Consider the following 14,362-nt stretch of genomic DNA (forward strand, 5'->3'; position numbering starts at 1 on the left):
ACTACTATCTGAATTTCCCCTTGGGGATAAGTAAAATCTTTTTGGTTGATTTTGATTTGATTGATTGATCTACTACTATCACTATTACTCCTACTACTACTACAGTTACTTCCACTACTACTACTACTACTACTACTACCAACACTACTATTACTGCTGCTACTAATACTACTACCACTTCTACTACTACTAACTTATTTTATTACTGAGTTATGTTTATGGCTCAGGGCTTAAGCTTCTTCTTTTTTTTTTTTGTAGATTTTTCACATTGACGTAATCACATTCAACTTACGGACGCCATTTTGAGGACTTTCTATGATTTTTTTTTTTTTATCGGCAAAACATTAAAAAAACGTAACACCTATTTTCTGATCTATGTTCGAATGTTGTTTTCTCGTCACAAACAGTGATTCACACATGCTTAACACACATTTAACATATTTAGACTGAGTAAACACCCTGTTTCACCTTGTGATGTCATCAAGTGGCAATACAGGAAGTGCTCCACTGTGTTTTTAAACTCCACATACCTTCATTTCTAGAATCATTTGGATCATTTCAGCTTCTGGAATTGCTGATCTCGACTGAACTAAAAGGTAAAAAACGGAGCTGTTAACGTGAAAACTACCACTTGATGACATCACGAGGTGGAACGGAGCATTTTGGAGATTTGGATAAATAGACAAACTAATAATAAAGTGTTACTGAATCAAAACACAACTCCAGGTCTGTTTTTGATGACGTAACGGCTTTATAACGTGGATTAACGCTCACACGAGTCCGTTTGGCGTAGTACACGACGCACTTCGCCGTTACTTAAATCTTCGCGTTTCGTTATATTTCGTAAACTAAACTCGTATCTGGCCGTGGCTGTGCTCACCGCTCACCGCTGCCCCCTCTTCTCCCCGAGAGCCAAACCAGAGCAGAGAGGAGTCGCCCCAAATGCCCGAAGCTCCGGCGCTCCCTGACAGCCCATTTATCACGGGGTCCCTGGTTTAATCCGCCGTCTGCAGAACGCCACGATATTTCAAGTCTTTGTTTGCGTTTACAGTAAAGAAGAAACACGAGGCGAACTTTAAGCCCGAGTATTCACATCTTTTTACACGAGATCGTCCAGTATTTGAAAAATGTCTGTACTTATTCACAGGGAGAGGTAATAGTGATACTTCATACGACTGTACTGCATTTTGTACTGCACTTTTACACCTTCAAGACTCTCAACACACTTTACAACAAGGAATCACACACATGTTCACACACACACACACACACACACACACACCCCTACACAGTGCACACACACAGTGCACACACACACACACACACACACACACACACACTGGGGGGAGGGGGGTTAAGTGTCTTGCCCAAGGACACAACAACAGTTCATCTGTGGAGCTGGAATCATGTTTATGTCGAGAACAGGATTTATAATGTCGACCTTTACACGACCAACTGAGCTCCTGTCACTACTACTACTACTACTACTACTACTACAACTACTACTACTACTACAACTACTACTACTGCTACTACTACTACTACTACTACTACTACTACTACTACAACTGTCGCTCCTACTATTACTGCTACTACAACTATACTACTACTGTCGCTCCTACTACTATTACTGTCGCTCCTACTACTACTGCTACTACTACTACTACTACTACTAATACTGTCGCTCCTACTACTACTGCTACTACAACTATCACTACTACTGTCGCTCCTACTACTACTACAACTATCACTACAACTACTACTGTCACCACTACTACTGCTACTGTCGTTATTGCTAGTACTACTGTCAGTACAACTACTACTACTATTGCTACAACTACTACTACTGTCGCTACTGCTACTACAACTGTCAATACAACTACTGCTACTGTCGTTATTGGTAGTACTACTGTCAGTACAACTACTACTACTATTACTACCACTACTACTACTATTGCTACAACTATTGCTACAACTACTACTACTGTCACTACAACTACTACTACTGCCGTTATTGCTAGTACTACTGTCAGTGCAACTACTACTACTACTATTGCTACAACTACTACTACTGTCGCTACTGCTACTACTGTCACTACTAGTACCACTACTACTACTGTCACAACTACTACTGCCGCTACTACAAATATCACTACTGTTGCAACTACTACAGTCGCTGCTAATACTGCGCAACTACCATTACAACTGATGTCATCACTACTACTGCTACTACCACCACCACTACTACGTACTACTACTCCTGACTTGTAATACTCCTATACTTTACAGAATGTTGGTAAGAGCAGAGGTCGCTACAACTACTGTCGCTACTACTTCTGCCACTACTAGTACCACTACTACTACTACTGTTGTTACTACTAATATCACTACTATTACAACTGCTGTTATCACTACTACTATCGCTACAACTACTACTACTATCACTACTACTGCTGTCACTACTCCTGCTACTCTTATACTTTAAAGAATCCTGGTAAGAGCAGCTTTTTTTACACAGCATGTATCTATATACGAAGTACTTTTATGTTGTATAAATATTTCACAGGTAGAACAAGTACAACCAGGACAAACCTCCGTACCTGGAACTCGACTTTCAGCTCAACTCAGTCTTAAAATACTACAAATCATAGTTAAAAGTTGAGTATTTTACGCAGTACAGGAGCCATGTTACATAACTCTGACTCTACGCTAAACGAATCAACGACGAGAAAAAAAACACAAACGCGACACGAGTTCACGACTTCCAGCCCGACTCCGATTTGTCCGACAGGTCGCTCACTAAACGGCCTTTACCTCGGTGCCATTTACCTTTAAATAACAGACACGACGCTAAATAAATGTGTTTATAAAAGCAGCGGGGAAAGGTCACAGTCAACGCCAAAACAAACAGAGCGAAAAGGGGGCGTTACCCATGGTGATGGGAGGGATGACCGGGTCTGTGGAGGAGGGCTTGGCTTTGACCGGGATGGGCGTGGTCGGGCCGTTCACCATCACATGACCTGGAAAAGACAAGACGATAACGGTTGGACAGTGATAATAACATAGATTTTAAACAGCTTTGAAAAAAATAATCAGCGCCATCGACTTCCTGTTCAAATCCGCCTCTTCGCCATTTCGCCATCGCTCGTTTAATTTAATTTTTATTGCTTTTAATGACAACTTAACACTTTTAACCTTATACGTTAGACTCACAGATTGTACAGAAGTGGACTGAGTGAGTGTGACGTCGTCCGCGATGAAGCTAATCGACGCTAGCAGTTATAGCGGCTAATTCGGAGTTTTGGAATTACAGCCGTGAGTATCGTAGCAACCAAAGAGCCAATCCGGAGCGAGACTGTTGAAGATGATGTCGCTTTTACGGCTGCATCGCTGGTTTAGCTTTGCAACGCTGTCACCGACGATCAAACCTGTTGCTAACGCTAACGGGAGTGACCTCGCGGAAAGACGGCGCCTGATTTGTCTGTTTTTAATGTTCAGATCTTGATTTACAGACAAAAAAAGTTAAATAAAAAACCACAGGATCACGTAGAGCGGGTTAATACCACGGGTCGATGGAGCAGGAAGTGCGCACATGATCACTTCCTGTTTGGAACGTAGCGGCGGCTAGCAGGTTAGCTATGTCCATTTTTATATAAACAGTCCATGGTATGACTCAAACGTACATGAATCTATTAAAATAAAACTTTGAGTAAAGAGAAAAGACGACGGGAAGAGGAAAAAAACAAATTTTAAAGAATATTACGTTTGTTTGTTTTGTAATGATTAATACACACAAAAATATACATATACGTGGTGGAAGAAGTACTTAATTCGGTTACGTAAGTACAAGTACAGATGCCAGAACAAAGAAATACTCAAGTAAAACTAAAAGTATCACATGATAAAGTCTACTTAAGTAAAAGTATTAAAGTACATGTTTCAAAAATGTAATTAAAGAGTCAAACGTTTAAATATTTTGAGTAGATTTTCAAATGTGGTGATTTTGACACAGATTTGAGCTGAATTTCGTTCAACAGAAACAATTTAATCGATCGTTTCTTCCTGCTGTTTTTATTTGTGTATTTCTGTTTTGCTCAAATTATAAAAATGTCAAAAAATAAACCTTCGGCTTTTTCAGCGGATCTCAAAGTATAATAATAAAAATACTTTGTACTTTCTACTGCACTACATTTTGAACAGGACTGAAAAGTAAGCGACTGCTCTCAAATGTACTGAAGTAAAAGTAAAACGTATCCACTTTAAAATGTACTTAAGTAGACAAAAGATACCTCAAATTTGTACTCAAGGATAGTACTTTTACTTCATTATGTTCCACCACTGACATATATATATTTTTAATGACGAATCAACTTCTTCCAAACATTAAGTTATTATTTTAATCCAGAATTTTACACAAACAATATCCCGTTTCGTTTTTCCTCGTCTATACTGTATTCCAATAAACAATTTTCCGCATAATCCCGGCGTTCCTCGTGTTAATTACCTCGTTTCGTAGCGATCCACATGGTTTGTCACTGTAAACGACTGAGCGACTCACGGACCGTCCGCTTTAAATCAATATGAAATCTCAATATTTGTGAAGACGGGTTTAGGAGAACAGCTCTGACTTCATTCTCCGATAGTTTCCACGGATAAGTCGCCATATAAATCCATAAACGGAGCGTGTACATAGCAGCGACGTGTATAAGCCTGTTTCTATTAACGTTTCCATGGTTACGGCGCCTATAAAACCCCAAACGCCATCTATTGTCACGATGGAAAATAATGAATAGAATTGTTTTTACGGACCGAGGTAGTGCAGGAGCTTCTGGGCCCGGTTCTGGACGGGCTTGAGGTTGAACAGGTCCGGGTTCTCGTCGATGAACTGCGTGTCCACGGTGGAGTGAAGGAACTGGTGGTTGGAGAAGACGTTCTGGAGGAAGGGGATGTTCGTCTGGAGAGAGAAGAAAACAGAAACTCAACTTTTTTTGGACATGTTTTTAACACAAAAATTATGTTAAAGATTCTACTGTATTTTCCGGAGTACAAGTCGCACTTTTTTTTGTTTTCATAGTTTGTTCAGGGGTGAGACTTATACTCAGATGCGACTTATATGTGGAATATAAATCACATCTGAGTATATAATTTCACATTTCTGACAAACTGACAATGGCGTTTTTTTCTTCATTATTACACATTTTTTGACTTATACTCCAGAGCAACTTGTACTCCGGAAAACACGGTGTATATATAACACAAAATGGACTCTTGTGAGCGTTAAATCATCATATAAGGCCGTTTCCACCTCAAAAACAGACCTAGAGTTGTGTCTGTCTACATCACCAAAGCTCAAAATGCTCCGTTTCACCTTGTGATGTCATGAAGTGGTCGTTTTCAAGCGAACAGCTCCTTTTACCTTTAGTTCCTTTAGTAGAGTTTGGCGATTCCAGAGCGGAAATGATCCAAATGATTCTAGAAATGAAGGTGTGTGGAGTTCCTCACTTCCTGTATCACCACATGATGACATCACAAGGTGGAACAGAGTGTTTTCTGAGGTGGAACAAAGCGTTTCGAGAGAAGAACTCAGCCTAAATATGCATGATTTGTGCGTTAAACGTGCGAATTAATAAAAAAAATCAACAACTCCAGGTCTGTTTGCGACAAAGAAACAACATTAAAACAGATCGGGATTAGCGTAAAATTGACTCTTTAACTTAAATCCGACTTCACGTGACATTTTAATAAGAAACTGAAAGCTTATCCGGCATCCAGCTAGCAGCGGTGTGGCAACAAAACAACTTTCTACGCACAGTTAATCATCTGAGTCTTTCGCAACCAGATTATCACTCTAAATAAATGACTTGTTGGATGGAAACAAGGCATTTTCCTCATCTGCATTCAACAATATGTAATCACCAAACACACACACACACACACACACACACACACACACGAGTCAACTGTTTGGAGTAATTACACGAGTTTCTATTTCCTTGTTTGCCTCAAAAGTATTATCGTGCCAATTAGGTTCTCAGTGTGCGTAGAACGGAGCGATGACTGAAAAGATGTAATTCAGCTAATTTCATTATTTGATGGGAGCTGGGTTTTTTTTTTTTTGAGACTCGTAAACACGTCTTCTGCGATGTTTCTCAAAGCGGCGGGAAGGCGTGAAAGACGAAAACACGGAAGGGAGAGGAAAGTTTATTTGTGCGGCGCGTTAATGTATCGGCGGCGGCGTTCGGGATGTGTTTGTGCCCCCGTTCTCGCCGTTAGAAAGAGCGCGGCGTTAAAGCAGAAGAGACGAGGGGGAAGCTCATTTGCATATGACCCAGTGTATTGAAGGCGTATTTAAAAAGCTGCCAATCATCCGCCGCCGCCGCTGCCGTTTTTCAACAGAAACAAAACCGGGATCCAAAACATCGAAGGGAAAGAAATGGAGCAGGAGCCGTTAGGTGCGGGGCAATTTGGTGCTCGCGGAAATTTCGAGCCAAAAAGTCGAAATAAAAGTGAAATAAAAACACCAGGATCACATAGAGCGGGTTAGTACGAACATTTAAGACCAAAAATGACGAGAGAGGAGCCACAGTTTTTCAATAGAAAGTGAATTGGAGCCAGAGTGAATGGAGCAGGAAGTGCATCCATGATCACTTCCTGTTTGGGACGCGGTAGCTAGCGGGTTAGCTATGTGCATTTACATAAACAGTCTATGGTGAAAACGTGCACATTTCTACCACTGTCACTACTACAAGTAACATTATGTACAATAGGAAACTCCTACTACTACTACTAATACTACTACTACTACTACTACTGTTACTACTATGACCAACTACTATCATTAACATTTATGAACTCTATCAAATACTGTCTCTCTCTTTCTCTCCCTCTCCCTTTCTCTGTGTCTCTGTCCCTCTTTCTCCCTGTCTCTCTGTCTCGCTCTCTCTCTGTTCCTCCCTCTTTCTCTCTTCGTTTCTCTCTGTCTCTCTCTGTCTCTGTCCTTCTCTTTCTCCGTCTCTCTCGCTTCCTCCCTCTTTGTTTCTCTCTCTCTCTTCGTTTCAGCTTCTTTGTTTCTCTGTCTCTCTCTCTTTCAACCTCTCCGTCTTTCTCTCCCTCTTTCTCCCTCTTTGTTTTTCTCTGTCTCTTTGTCTCCTGTCCCTCACTTTCTCCTTGTCTCTCTCTCTCCTCCTCCCTCTTTCTCTTTTCTTTTCTTTGTTTGTCTCTGTCTCTGTTCTTCTCTTTCTCTCTCCGTTCCTCCCTCTTTGTTTCTCTGTCTTTCTTTGTTTTAGTGTCTTCGTTTCTCTGTCTCTCTTTCTCTCTCTGTTCCTCTCTTTCTCTCCCTCTCTCACCCTTTCTCCCTCTTTCTTTGTTTCTCTCTGTCTCTCTGTCGCTTGCTTTCTCCCTGTCTCTCTCTCTCTCTTTGTCCCTCTTTCTCTTTCTTCCTCTTTCTCTCTTTGTTTCTCTGTCTGTCTCTCTCTCTCTTTCTCTCTTTATCTATCTGTTTCTCGTTGTCTCTTTGTCTCTATCTCTCTTTCTCTCTCTCTCATCACATGTATTGACGAGTGAGGGATGCTGCCAAAGAAACATCGCCCCCATTCCTCTGTTCCTCCACTCCTCCATCCCTCCACTCCTCCATCCCTCCGTTCAGGTGGAAGGGAAGAATTTACAAGCTCAATTATGGCGTTTAGCTGACAGTCAAAAACAAAATGGCCGCAGTAATGGAGGCACGACAGTCACTCAGGAATCCCATGATTAAAGGAAACGCGTCTCGTTAGCAAAGGCCCAGAGAGGCGCGTATGTAACGGATCGATGCTAACGCTAACACAGGTGAAGCGCGTATGTGAGCACGCTAACTTGAGGGAGCACGCTAACTTGAGGGAGCATGCTAACCTCAGGGGAGCACGCTAACCTCAGGGGGGCGCCGTGAGGAACGAACTGAACTTTGACCAAATTGAAGTCGTCCATTTTGTGTCAATGCCAATAAAACGCAGTCGATTGGTATTGACTATAGGAAAATCTTTGCTTATAGCTATTACGGCTCTTGTTACTTTACAAAACAGTGCCCCCATCTGTGACTGGAGGTACTGCAACGTCTTCTAAAAATGACCATTCCAATTTTTCCACCTCTATTACAGTCGCTAAAAATATACAAATGTTAGAAGAACCAATTCTCCAAGTTGTTTTTGGACTGATTCAAGTTTGAGTTTAATCTTTAATCATTTATTTTCAAGACGCCATTTTCCGAGCAAGCCACATTTTCACCTCCACTGTGACACGCCCACTGTGACACGCCCACTGTGACACGCCCGCTGTGACACGCCCGCTGTGACGTACGCACTTCCTTCTCCAGTTTTATTTCCTTAATCGCTGATACTCGTAGGATTCAGCAGCGTCGTGTCGTCATTTAGGCACAAATTAAAAAATCAGGTACTCGCTAGTGTGATTTGCAGCTGTCCATAGGGGGCGCCGACAGCTACACGCCGCTTTGTTTGCGATGACGTTCACGGTGATGTCAGCTCCCGTTGGACACCGCAGGTTTTTTTACTTTTATTAAGTCATTTTAGATGAATATTGTGATTAAAAATTTGCAAATTATAACATAAACTCCGGAAAATACAGTATTAAGTTGCACTTTTTTTCATAGTTTGGCCACGACTTATACTCAAATGTGATTTTTATGTGAAATATGTTTTTTTCCTCATTATTATTATTTTTTTGCCTGACGACTTATACTCAGATGTGATTTATACGTGAAATCTGTTTTTTTCTTCATTATTATTATTTTTTGGTTGGTGCGACTTTTACTCCAGTGTGATTTTTATGTGAAATCTGTTTTTTTTCTTCATTTTTATTATTTTCTGGCTGGTGCGACTTATACTCAGATGTGATTTATACGTGTAATATGTTTTTTTTCTTCATTTTTATTATTTTTTTGGCTGGTGCGACTTATACTCCAGTGCGACTTATACTCCAGAAAATACTTTAATCCACAGGTGTCGTATATTATAACTACAGAGCAGAAACGAGCACAATACGCCTACTTTGAGAGAAAAGAGTGCTAATAGTACTACTGCTATCCACTGATACTTCTACTACAACAATATTACTGCCGATGGTACTCGAGGACCCATGTGTAGTACTTGTGTGTATTTAATTACACAATCCACTTATGTTTGTTATAAATCAGACGTGGTTTACTCCTGTTACAGACCCGCGTTACTCAATTACTTTCATGTAGTACTTTGTGTTTAATGTAACACAACAGTTTACATAGAACAAAAGGACATTAATATGCAGCACCAGTGTTTACCCAGAAAAAACGAATCAGGATTTTGAAGGACGACGTCGACCGGGTCCATTAACGGTGATTTGTTCTTACGGCGTCGTGAAGCGTGAATGATCTGATCTGGATTTGATGTGGGCGGCGCGATCGATACGACATATTAATGTAGTTTAGAGCGAGATGGCGAGGATTTAAGATAAACAAACACGACGCACATGTGACATTTACATCTGATCTGTGATTTTATTATACGCAGTACATCAATATACTTCAGATAGAGCTGAAGCTGTAGTTAAAATCCTCTCGTCTGTTAGATCGGTGAGTCGTTCTGCCTGATAGTGAGGAGGTTGTGGGTTCAAATCCAGCGATATGTTTGTATTATGAACGGAGAATGTGTGAGTTTTTACTAGGACGAGGTAGAATAAGTGAAAATGTGATATTTGTGATGGTGAACTGAGCTCAAAAATATAAATGACAATGAAAGATGACAGCTACTACGAGTACTACTACTATTACTACTACTATGCCCACTACTACCATCGCTACGTCGACTACCTCACTACTACTGCTATTACTACACCTACTACTCTGACTGCAACGCCTTCTACTCCTACTACTACTGCTCCTTTTCCCCACGCAATACTAAAAACTATTAGCATGCTAACTGCGCACTTTTTTAGATGCAGACTCATTTTGACAGCAAGTACTACTGAAACTACTCTTACTACTACTATGCCTCCGCCTACTCCTACTACTATGTCTACACCTCCTGCTACTACTACGCCTACTCCCACTATGACTACGACTACTCCCAGTACTATTACTACTATTTCTCCTACTCCCACTATGACTACGACTACTACTATGCCAACTCCCACTACTACTACTACTCCTACTACTACGTCTACACCCCCTACTACGACTACTACGCCTACTCCCAGTATTACTACTACGCCAACTACCACTACTGCTACGCCAACTCCCACTACTACCTCCACCCCCTACTACTATGCCTACTCCCAATACTACTACTACTACTATCTACACCCCATACTACTATGTCTACGCCTACTACCACTAGTGCTATACCTTTTGCCACTACTACTACTACCGCTACTACGACCAGTACTACGCCTACTACTGCTGCCACTACTACACCTTGTACTTACACTACTGCTCCCACGCTAACGCTAACTATTATCTAAGCACTTCATGATTCTCCCACAGTTAAACTCTTTTTTAATCAGACTCAGACTAATTCTGACACTGAGGTAACGTTTTGGTCAAACTCGAGGGAAAAGAAACGTGTCCCAGGTCCTTTAAATAACCCTGGGTCTATGAAACTGTCTAAAAATAACCGGACAGACAGTGCGAGCATCTGCCGTTAATGAAAAACTGAAAAACTGAAATGATGGAGATGCAATTCGGAGTGAGTTTTGTCCTCTCCGGGCTCCTGTACTGATCAATGTGTTCATTATGAGTCTGCTCTGTCTGCCTTTAGCAATACAACGTGCGGGTTTCCTCTAATGACACGAGCGCACACACTCGCACACACATGTACGCGCACATTTCTACGCCCGGAGTCGACTCTCGATCCCCGAGTCTCTGCAGAGGCCCCGTGTCTGATTTGGACGGGCTCAAAACAACAACCGCTCGCCTCTAGGACGATCGCCTACAGCATGTGAAAGACCAGCGCGCCCGTCATTAAGGATTCTCCCACATGTGGAGCGGCTGCAGAGGCTGTGAGCAAGAAAGTCAGGAAAATAAAGAAGTGTTTTGTGATGGTGATTTGAATAATAACAACGGGAATCGAGCTTCTGACGTGCTAAGCTAGTTGATCAAAGAAAATAATGGGTACATAAGACAGTTTTTCTACAGCTAATCTACAGTATTTGTAGTAAAACATGGCATTTTATCACATACATGAACCAGAAATACAAAAAATAAAGTGCATTCTATGAGCAGGGCTGTCAACGGAAATTTGGGGGCCATTAGGTAAGACTCCTCACATGGGGCCCCCTATAATATAAATTAATAAACAGAGGTTCAAATTCTAATCTACTTGAGTACCTTATCTTAAAAAGTAAAAGTATTTTGTAAAAGTTGTGTTTTTTGATGGCGATTTGAATAATAACAACGGGAACCGAGCTTCTAACATGCTAAGCTAGTTGGTCAAAGAAAATACGGTACAGAAGACAGTTTTTCTACAGCTAATCTACAGTATTTGTAGTAAAACATGGCATTTTATCACATACATGAACCAGAAATACAAAAAAAAATAAAGTGTATTCTATGTGCAGGGCCGTCGACAGAAATTTAAGGGCCTGGGGTAAGATGATTCACATGGGGCCCCCCCTTAGCTCACAAAAGTAAAAGTATTTATGTTTTTTGATGGTGATTTGAATAATAACGGGATGATTTGACTTGTGTTTTAAATTAGTTGTTCGAAGAAAATAAAATACTACTTAAACTTTAACTTTATAATAACAACGGGAACCAAGCTTCTAACGTGCTAAGCTAGTTGGTCAAAGAAAATACGGTACAGAAGACAGTTTTTCTACAGCTAATCTACAGTATTTGTAGTAAAACGTGGCATTTTATCACATACATGAACCAGAAATACAAAAAAATTAAAGTGTATTCTATGTGCAGGGCTGTCGACAGAAATTCGGGGGTCTGGGGTGAAACGACTCACATCGGGCCCCCTGTAATATAAAATAATAAGCAGAGGTTCAAATTCTAATCTACTTGAGTAAAAGTTTTAAGTACCTTAGCTTAAAAAGTAAAAGTATTTCAAACAGAAATTTAGGGGCCATTAGGTAAGACTCCTCACATGGGGCCCCCTATAATATAAATTAATAAGCAAAGGTTCAAAAAGTATTGAAGTGCCTTAGCTTTAAAAGTAAAAGTGTTTTGTGCAGACTTTGAGCTCTTAAAGCTTCAAACGCAATGATTTTGATAGTTTTGTGCTGGATTTTGTTGTATATATTATTTTAGTTTGTTCAAATTATAAACATGTTAAAATAAACTCTCAATATTTTTTTATGTTTGTTTGAGACCTGCAGAAAAGGCTTTTACTTTTCAGCCCAGATTGAAAACACAGTGGAGTAGAAAGTACAGATACTGCTCTGAGGTGTAGTGAAGTAAAAAGTACTCACAGTAAAATGTACTTCAGTAAAAAATAAGGTTTCTGTATTTTACTTAAGTACTTTTACTATTGTTACGTTGCTCTACTGCAGATGCTACACCAAAATGACTAAAAACATTGCTTAGCGCCAACTTTAGCCAATAGAGCTGTATCTTAAGCTAATGTAAACAAGCCACTTCCTGAATAAACATTACTGTGAACAGATGCTTCATGGGAAATGTAGTTTTATTTCCCTCATCACAGTATTTAACCGGACGCTATCTCTTTTACAACAACGATTCCTCCGGTGATTAGCAACACAAAACCACATCTCTTACTTTATCTCATCCGGCGCTATTTTATCCGAGGACAGTATTTCTGCCGCAGATGTTATCCCGGCGTTAACACAGCCACAAATTTACGCCGCGCTGTAAAACGTCGCCGCGGAAACGGAGTCAAAAATATACAACGCGTCACCTGCTGCTTTACGCGCCCTCGTTCTTCACAATCTGCCCGTGTGTGCGATTGGATCTAGTTTTACAGTGTGAGAAGATGGCCCCCCGCCCCCCGCACGTGTCCGGGACGACGCCGCGGCTTTAAATCAACGTGGAATGAGTAAGGAACGGGAGGTCAAAGGTCAAATGGTTACGATGGTTTGGTTTGTTCGAGGTGTAAAACGTAGGCGGACATTTTTATTTATTTTTTTTCATTATATACAAATGTACTACAGTGTTACAAAACATACATACTGCTAACGGATGCTAACAGATGCTAACAGATGCTAACGGATGCTAACGATATGAATGCTAAATAATGGCCATGAAAACGGATTTGTTTAGAATCATTTTTGAAATACTCGGACAAACGTTATTAAATGTGTTTTATGGAACTTTCCGTCTCCGTGGAGATGTCGCTGCTTACGCTCTGCCAAAAATGTTCCACAGTGTAGCATTACAATCACCCATCAACACAAGAGACAAGCAGCCGACGCTACCGGACCAAGCTACGAGTTACATAGACTGCAAATGTAAACGGGAATAGCTAACGTTACGAGGATGGGAATAATGGGTGGTCATTCTGTTCCACCTTGTGATGTCATCGTGTGGTGATACAGGAAGTGCCCCGCTGTGTTTTTAAACTCCACACACCTTCATTTCTAGAATTATTTGGATCATTTCAGCTCTAGAGTTAGCAATTTCTACTGAACTAAAGGTAAAAGAAGGAGCTGTTAATTTGAAAACTACCACTTGATGACATCACGAGGTGGAACAGAGCGTTTTGAGCTTTGGAGATGTAACAGACTAATAATAAAGTGTTACTCAGGCATGTGTGAAAGAAACAAAACACAACTCCAAGTCTGTTTTTTGATGAGGAAACGGCGTTAGAACACGACTTAACGCTCCATTTTGTGTCATTTTTGCCCTTTAAGTGAAAACAAACCCGGTGACATAACAGAACACGTGGGTTTAGCTCCGCCTTTAAAGCTAAATATCATTTTAAAACAAAACGTACAAACAAAACCAAACAAACACGACAAACGAGAGACTGACATAACTCCGAAGTGAAGGACTGGATAACCGCCGGCGTGATATTTGGAAGGAGTTTGGGCAGAGGAGATATTATTGTCAAACGTGACCTTTTAATCTTAACAGTAAAACGTCCCGTCAGCGTTACATGCTTAAGCTCCGCCCACGGTGACATTTAGAGTCATAATGAGACGAGGGTTTTTCTGTGTTAGACAAAACAACTTTTATGAGAGCGCCGTGACCTTAAGACCAGGCCCAATTATTTCATATGTTACTTCCACCGAAAATCGTAAATGGAAACTGAGACGAATGTGTGGGATTTTTTCTGTAATTGCGAAGCGGTGGAGTCTGTTACCAGGAGGTTGCAGGTTCAGTTCCAGCTCCGGTTACAGTTTATGGAAGATTAGGACAGAGAAGATGAGGTCCGGG

General features: G+C 40.8%; 1 protein-coding gene across 1 annotated transcript in view; it reads right to left on the minus strand.

Moving 5' to 3' along the window:
- The window catches only part of LOC117385935 (pyruvate carboxylase, mitochondrial-like), a 683,990-nt gene that overhangs the window by 191,564 nt on the left and 478,064 nt on the right, over nt 1–14,362 (minus strand). The window contains exons 13-14 of the mRNA XM_033983216.2: nt 4,810–4,954; nt 2,931–3,020 (exon numbers count right to left, since the gene is read on the minus strand). Of these exons, the coding sequence (XP_033839107.1) occupies nt 2,931–3,020; nt 4,810–4,954 (235 nt within the window). The remainder of the gene's footprint in view (nt 1–2,930; nt 3,021–4,809; nt 4,955–14,362) is intronic.

The sequence above is a fragment of the Periophthalmus magnuspinnatus genome, chromosome 18 (genome assembly GCF_009829125.3).
Source record: "Periophthalmus magnuspinnatus isolate fPerMag1 chromosome 18, fPerMag1.2.pri, whole genome shotgun sequence".
NCBI lineage: Eukaryota > Metazoa > Chordata > Actinopteri > Gobiiformes > Gobiidae > Periophthalmus > Periophthalmus magnuspinnatus.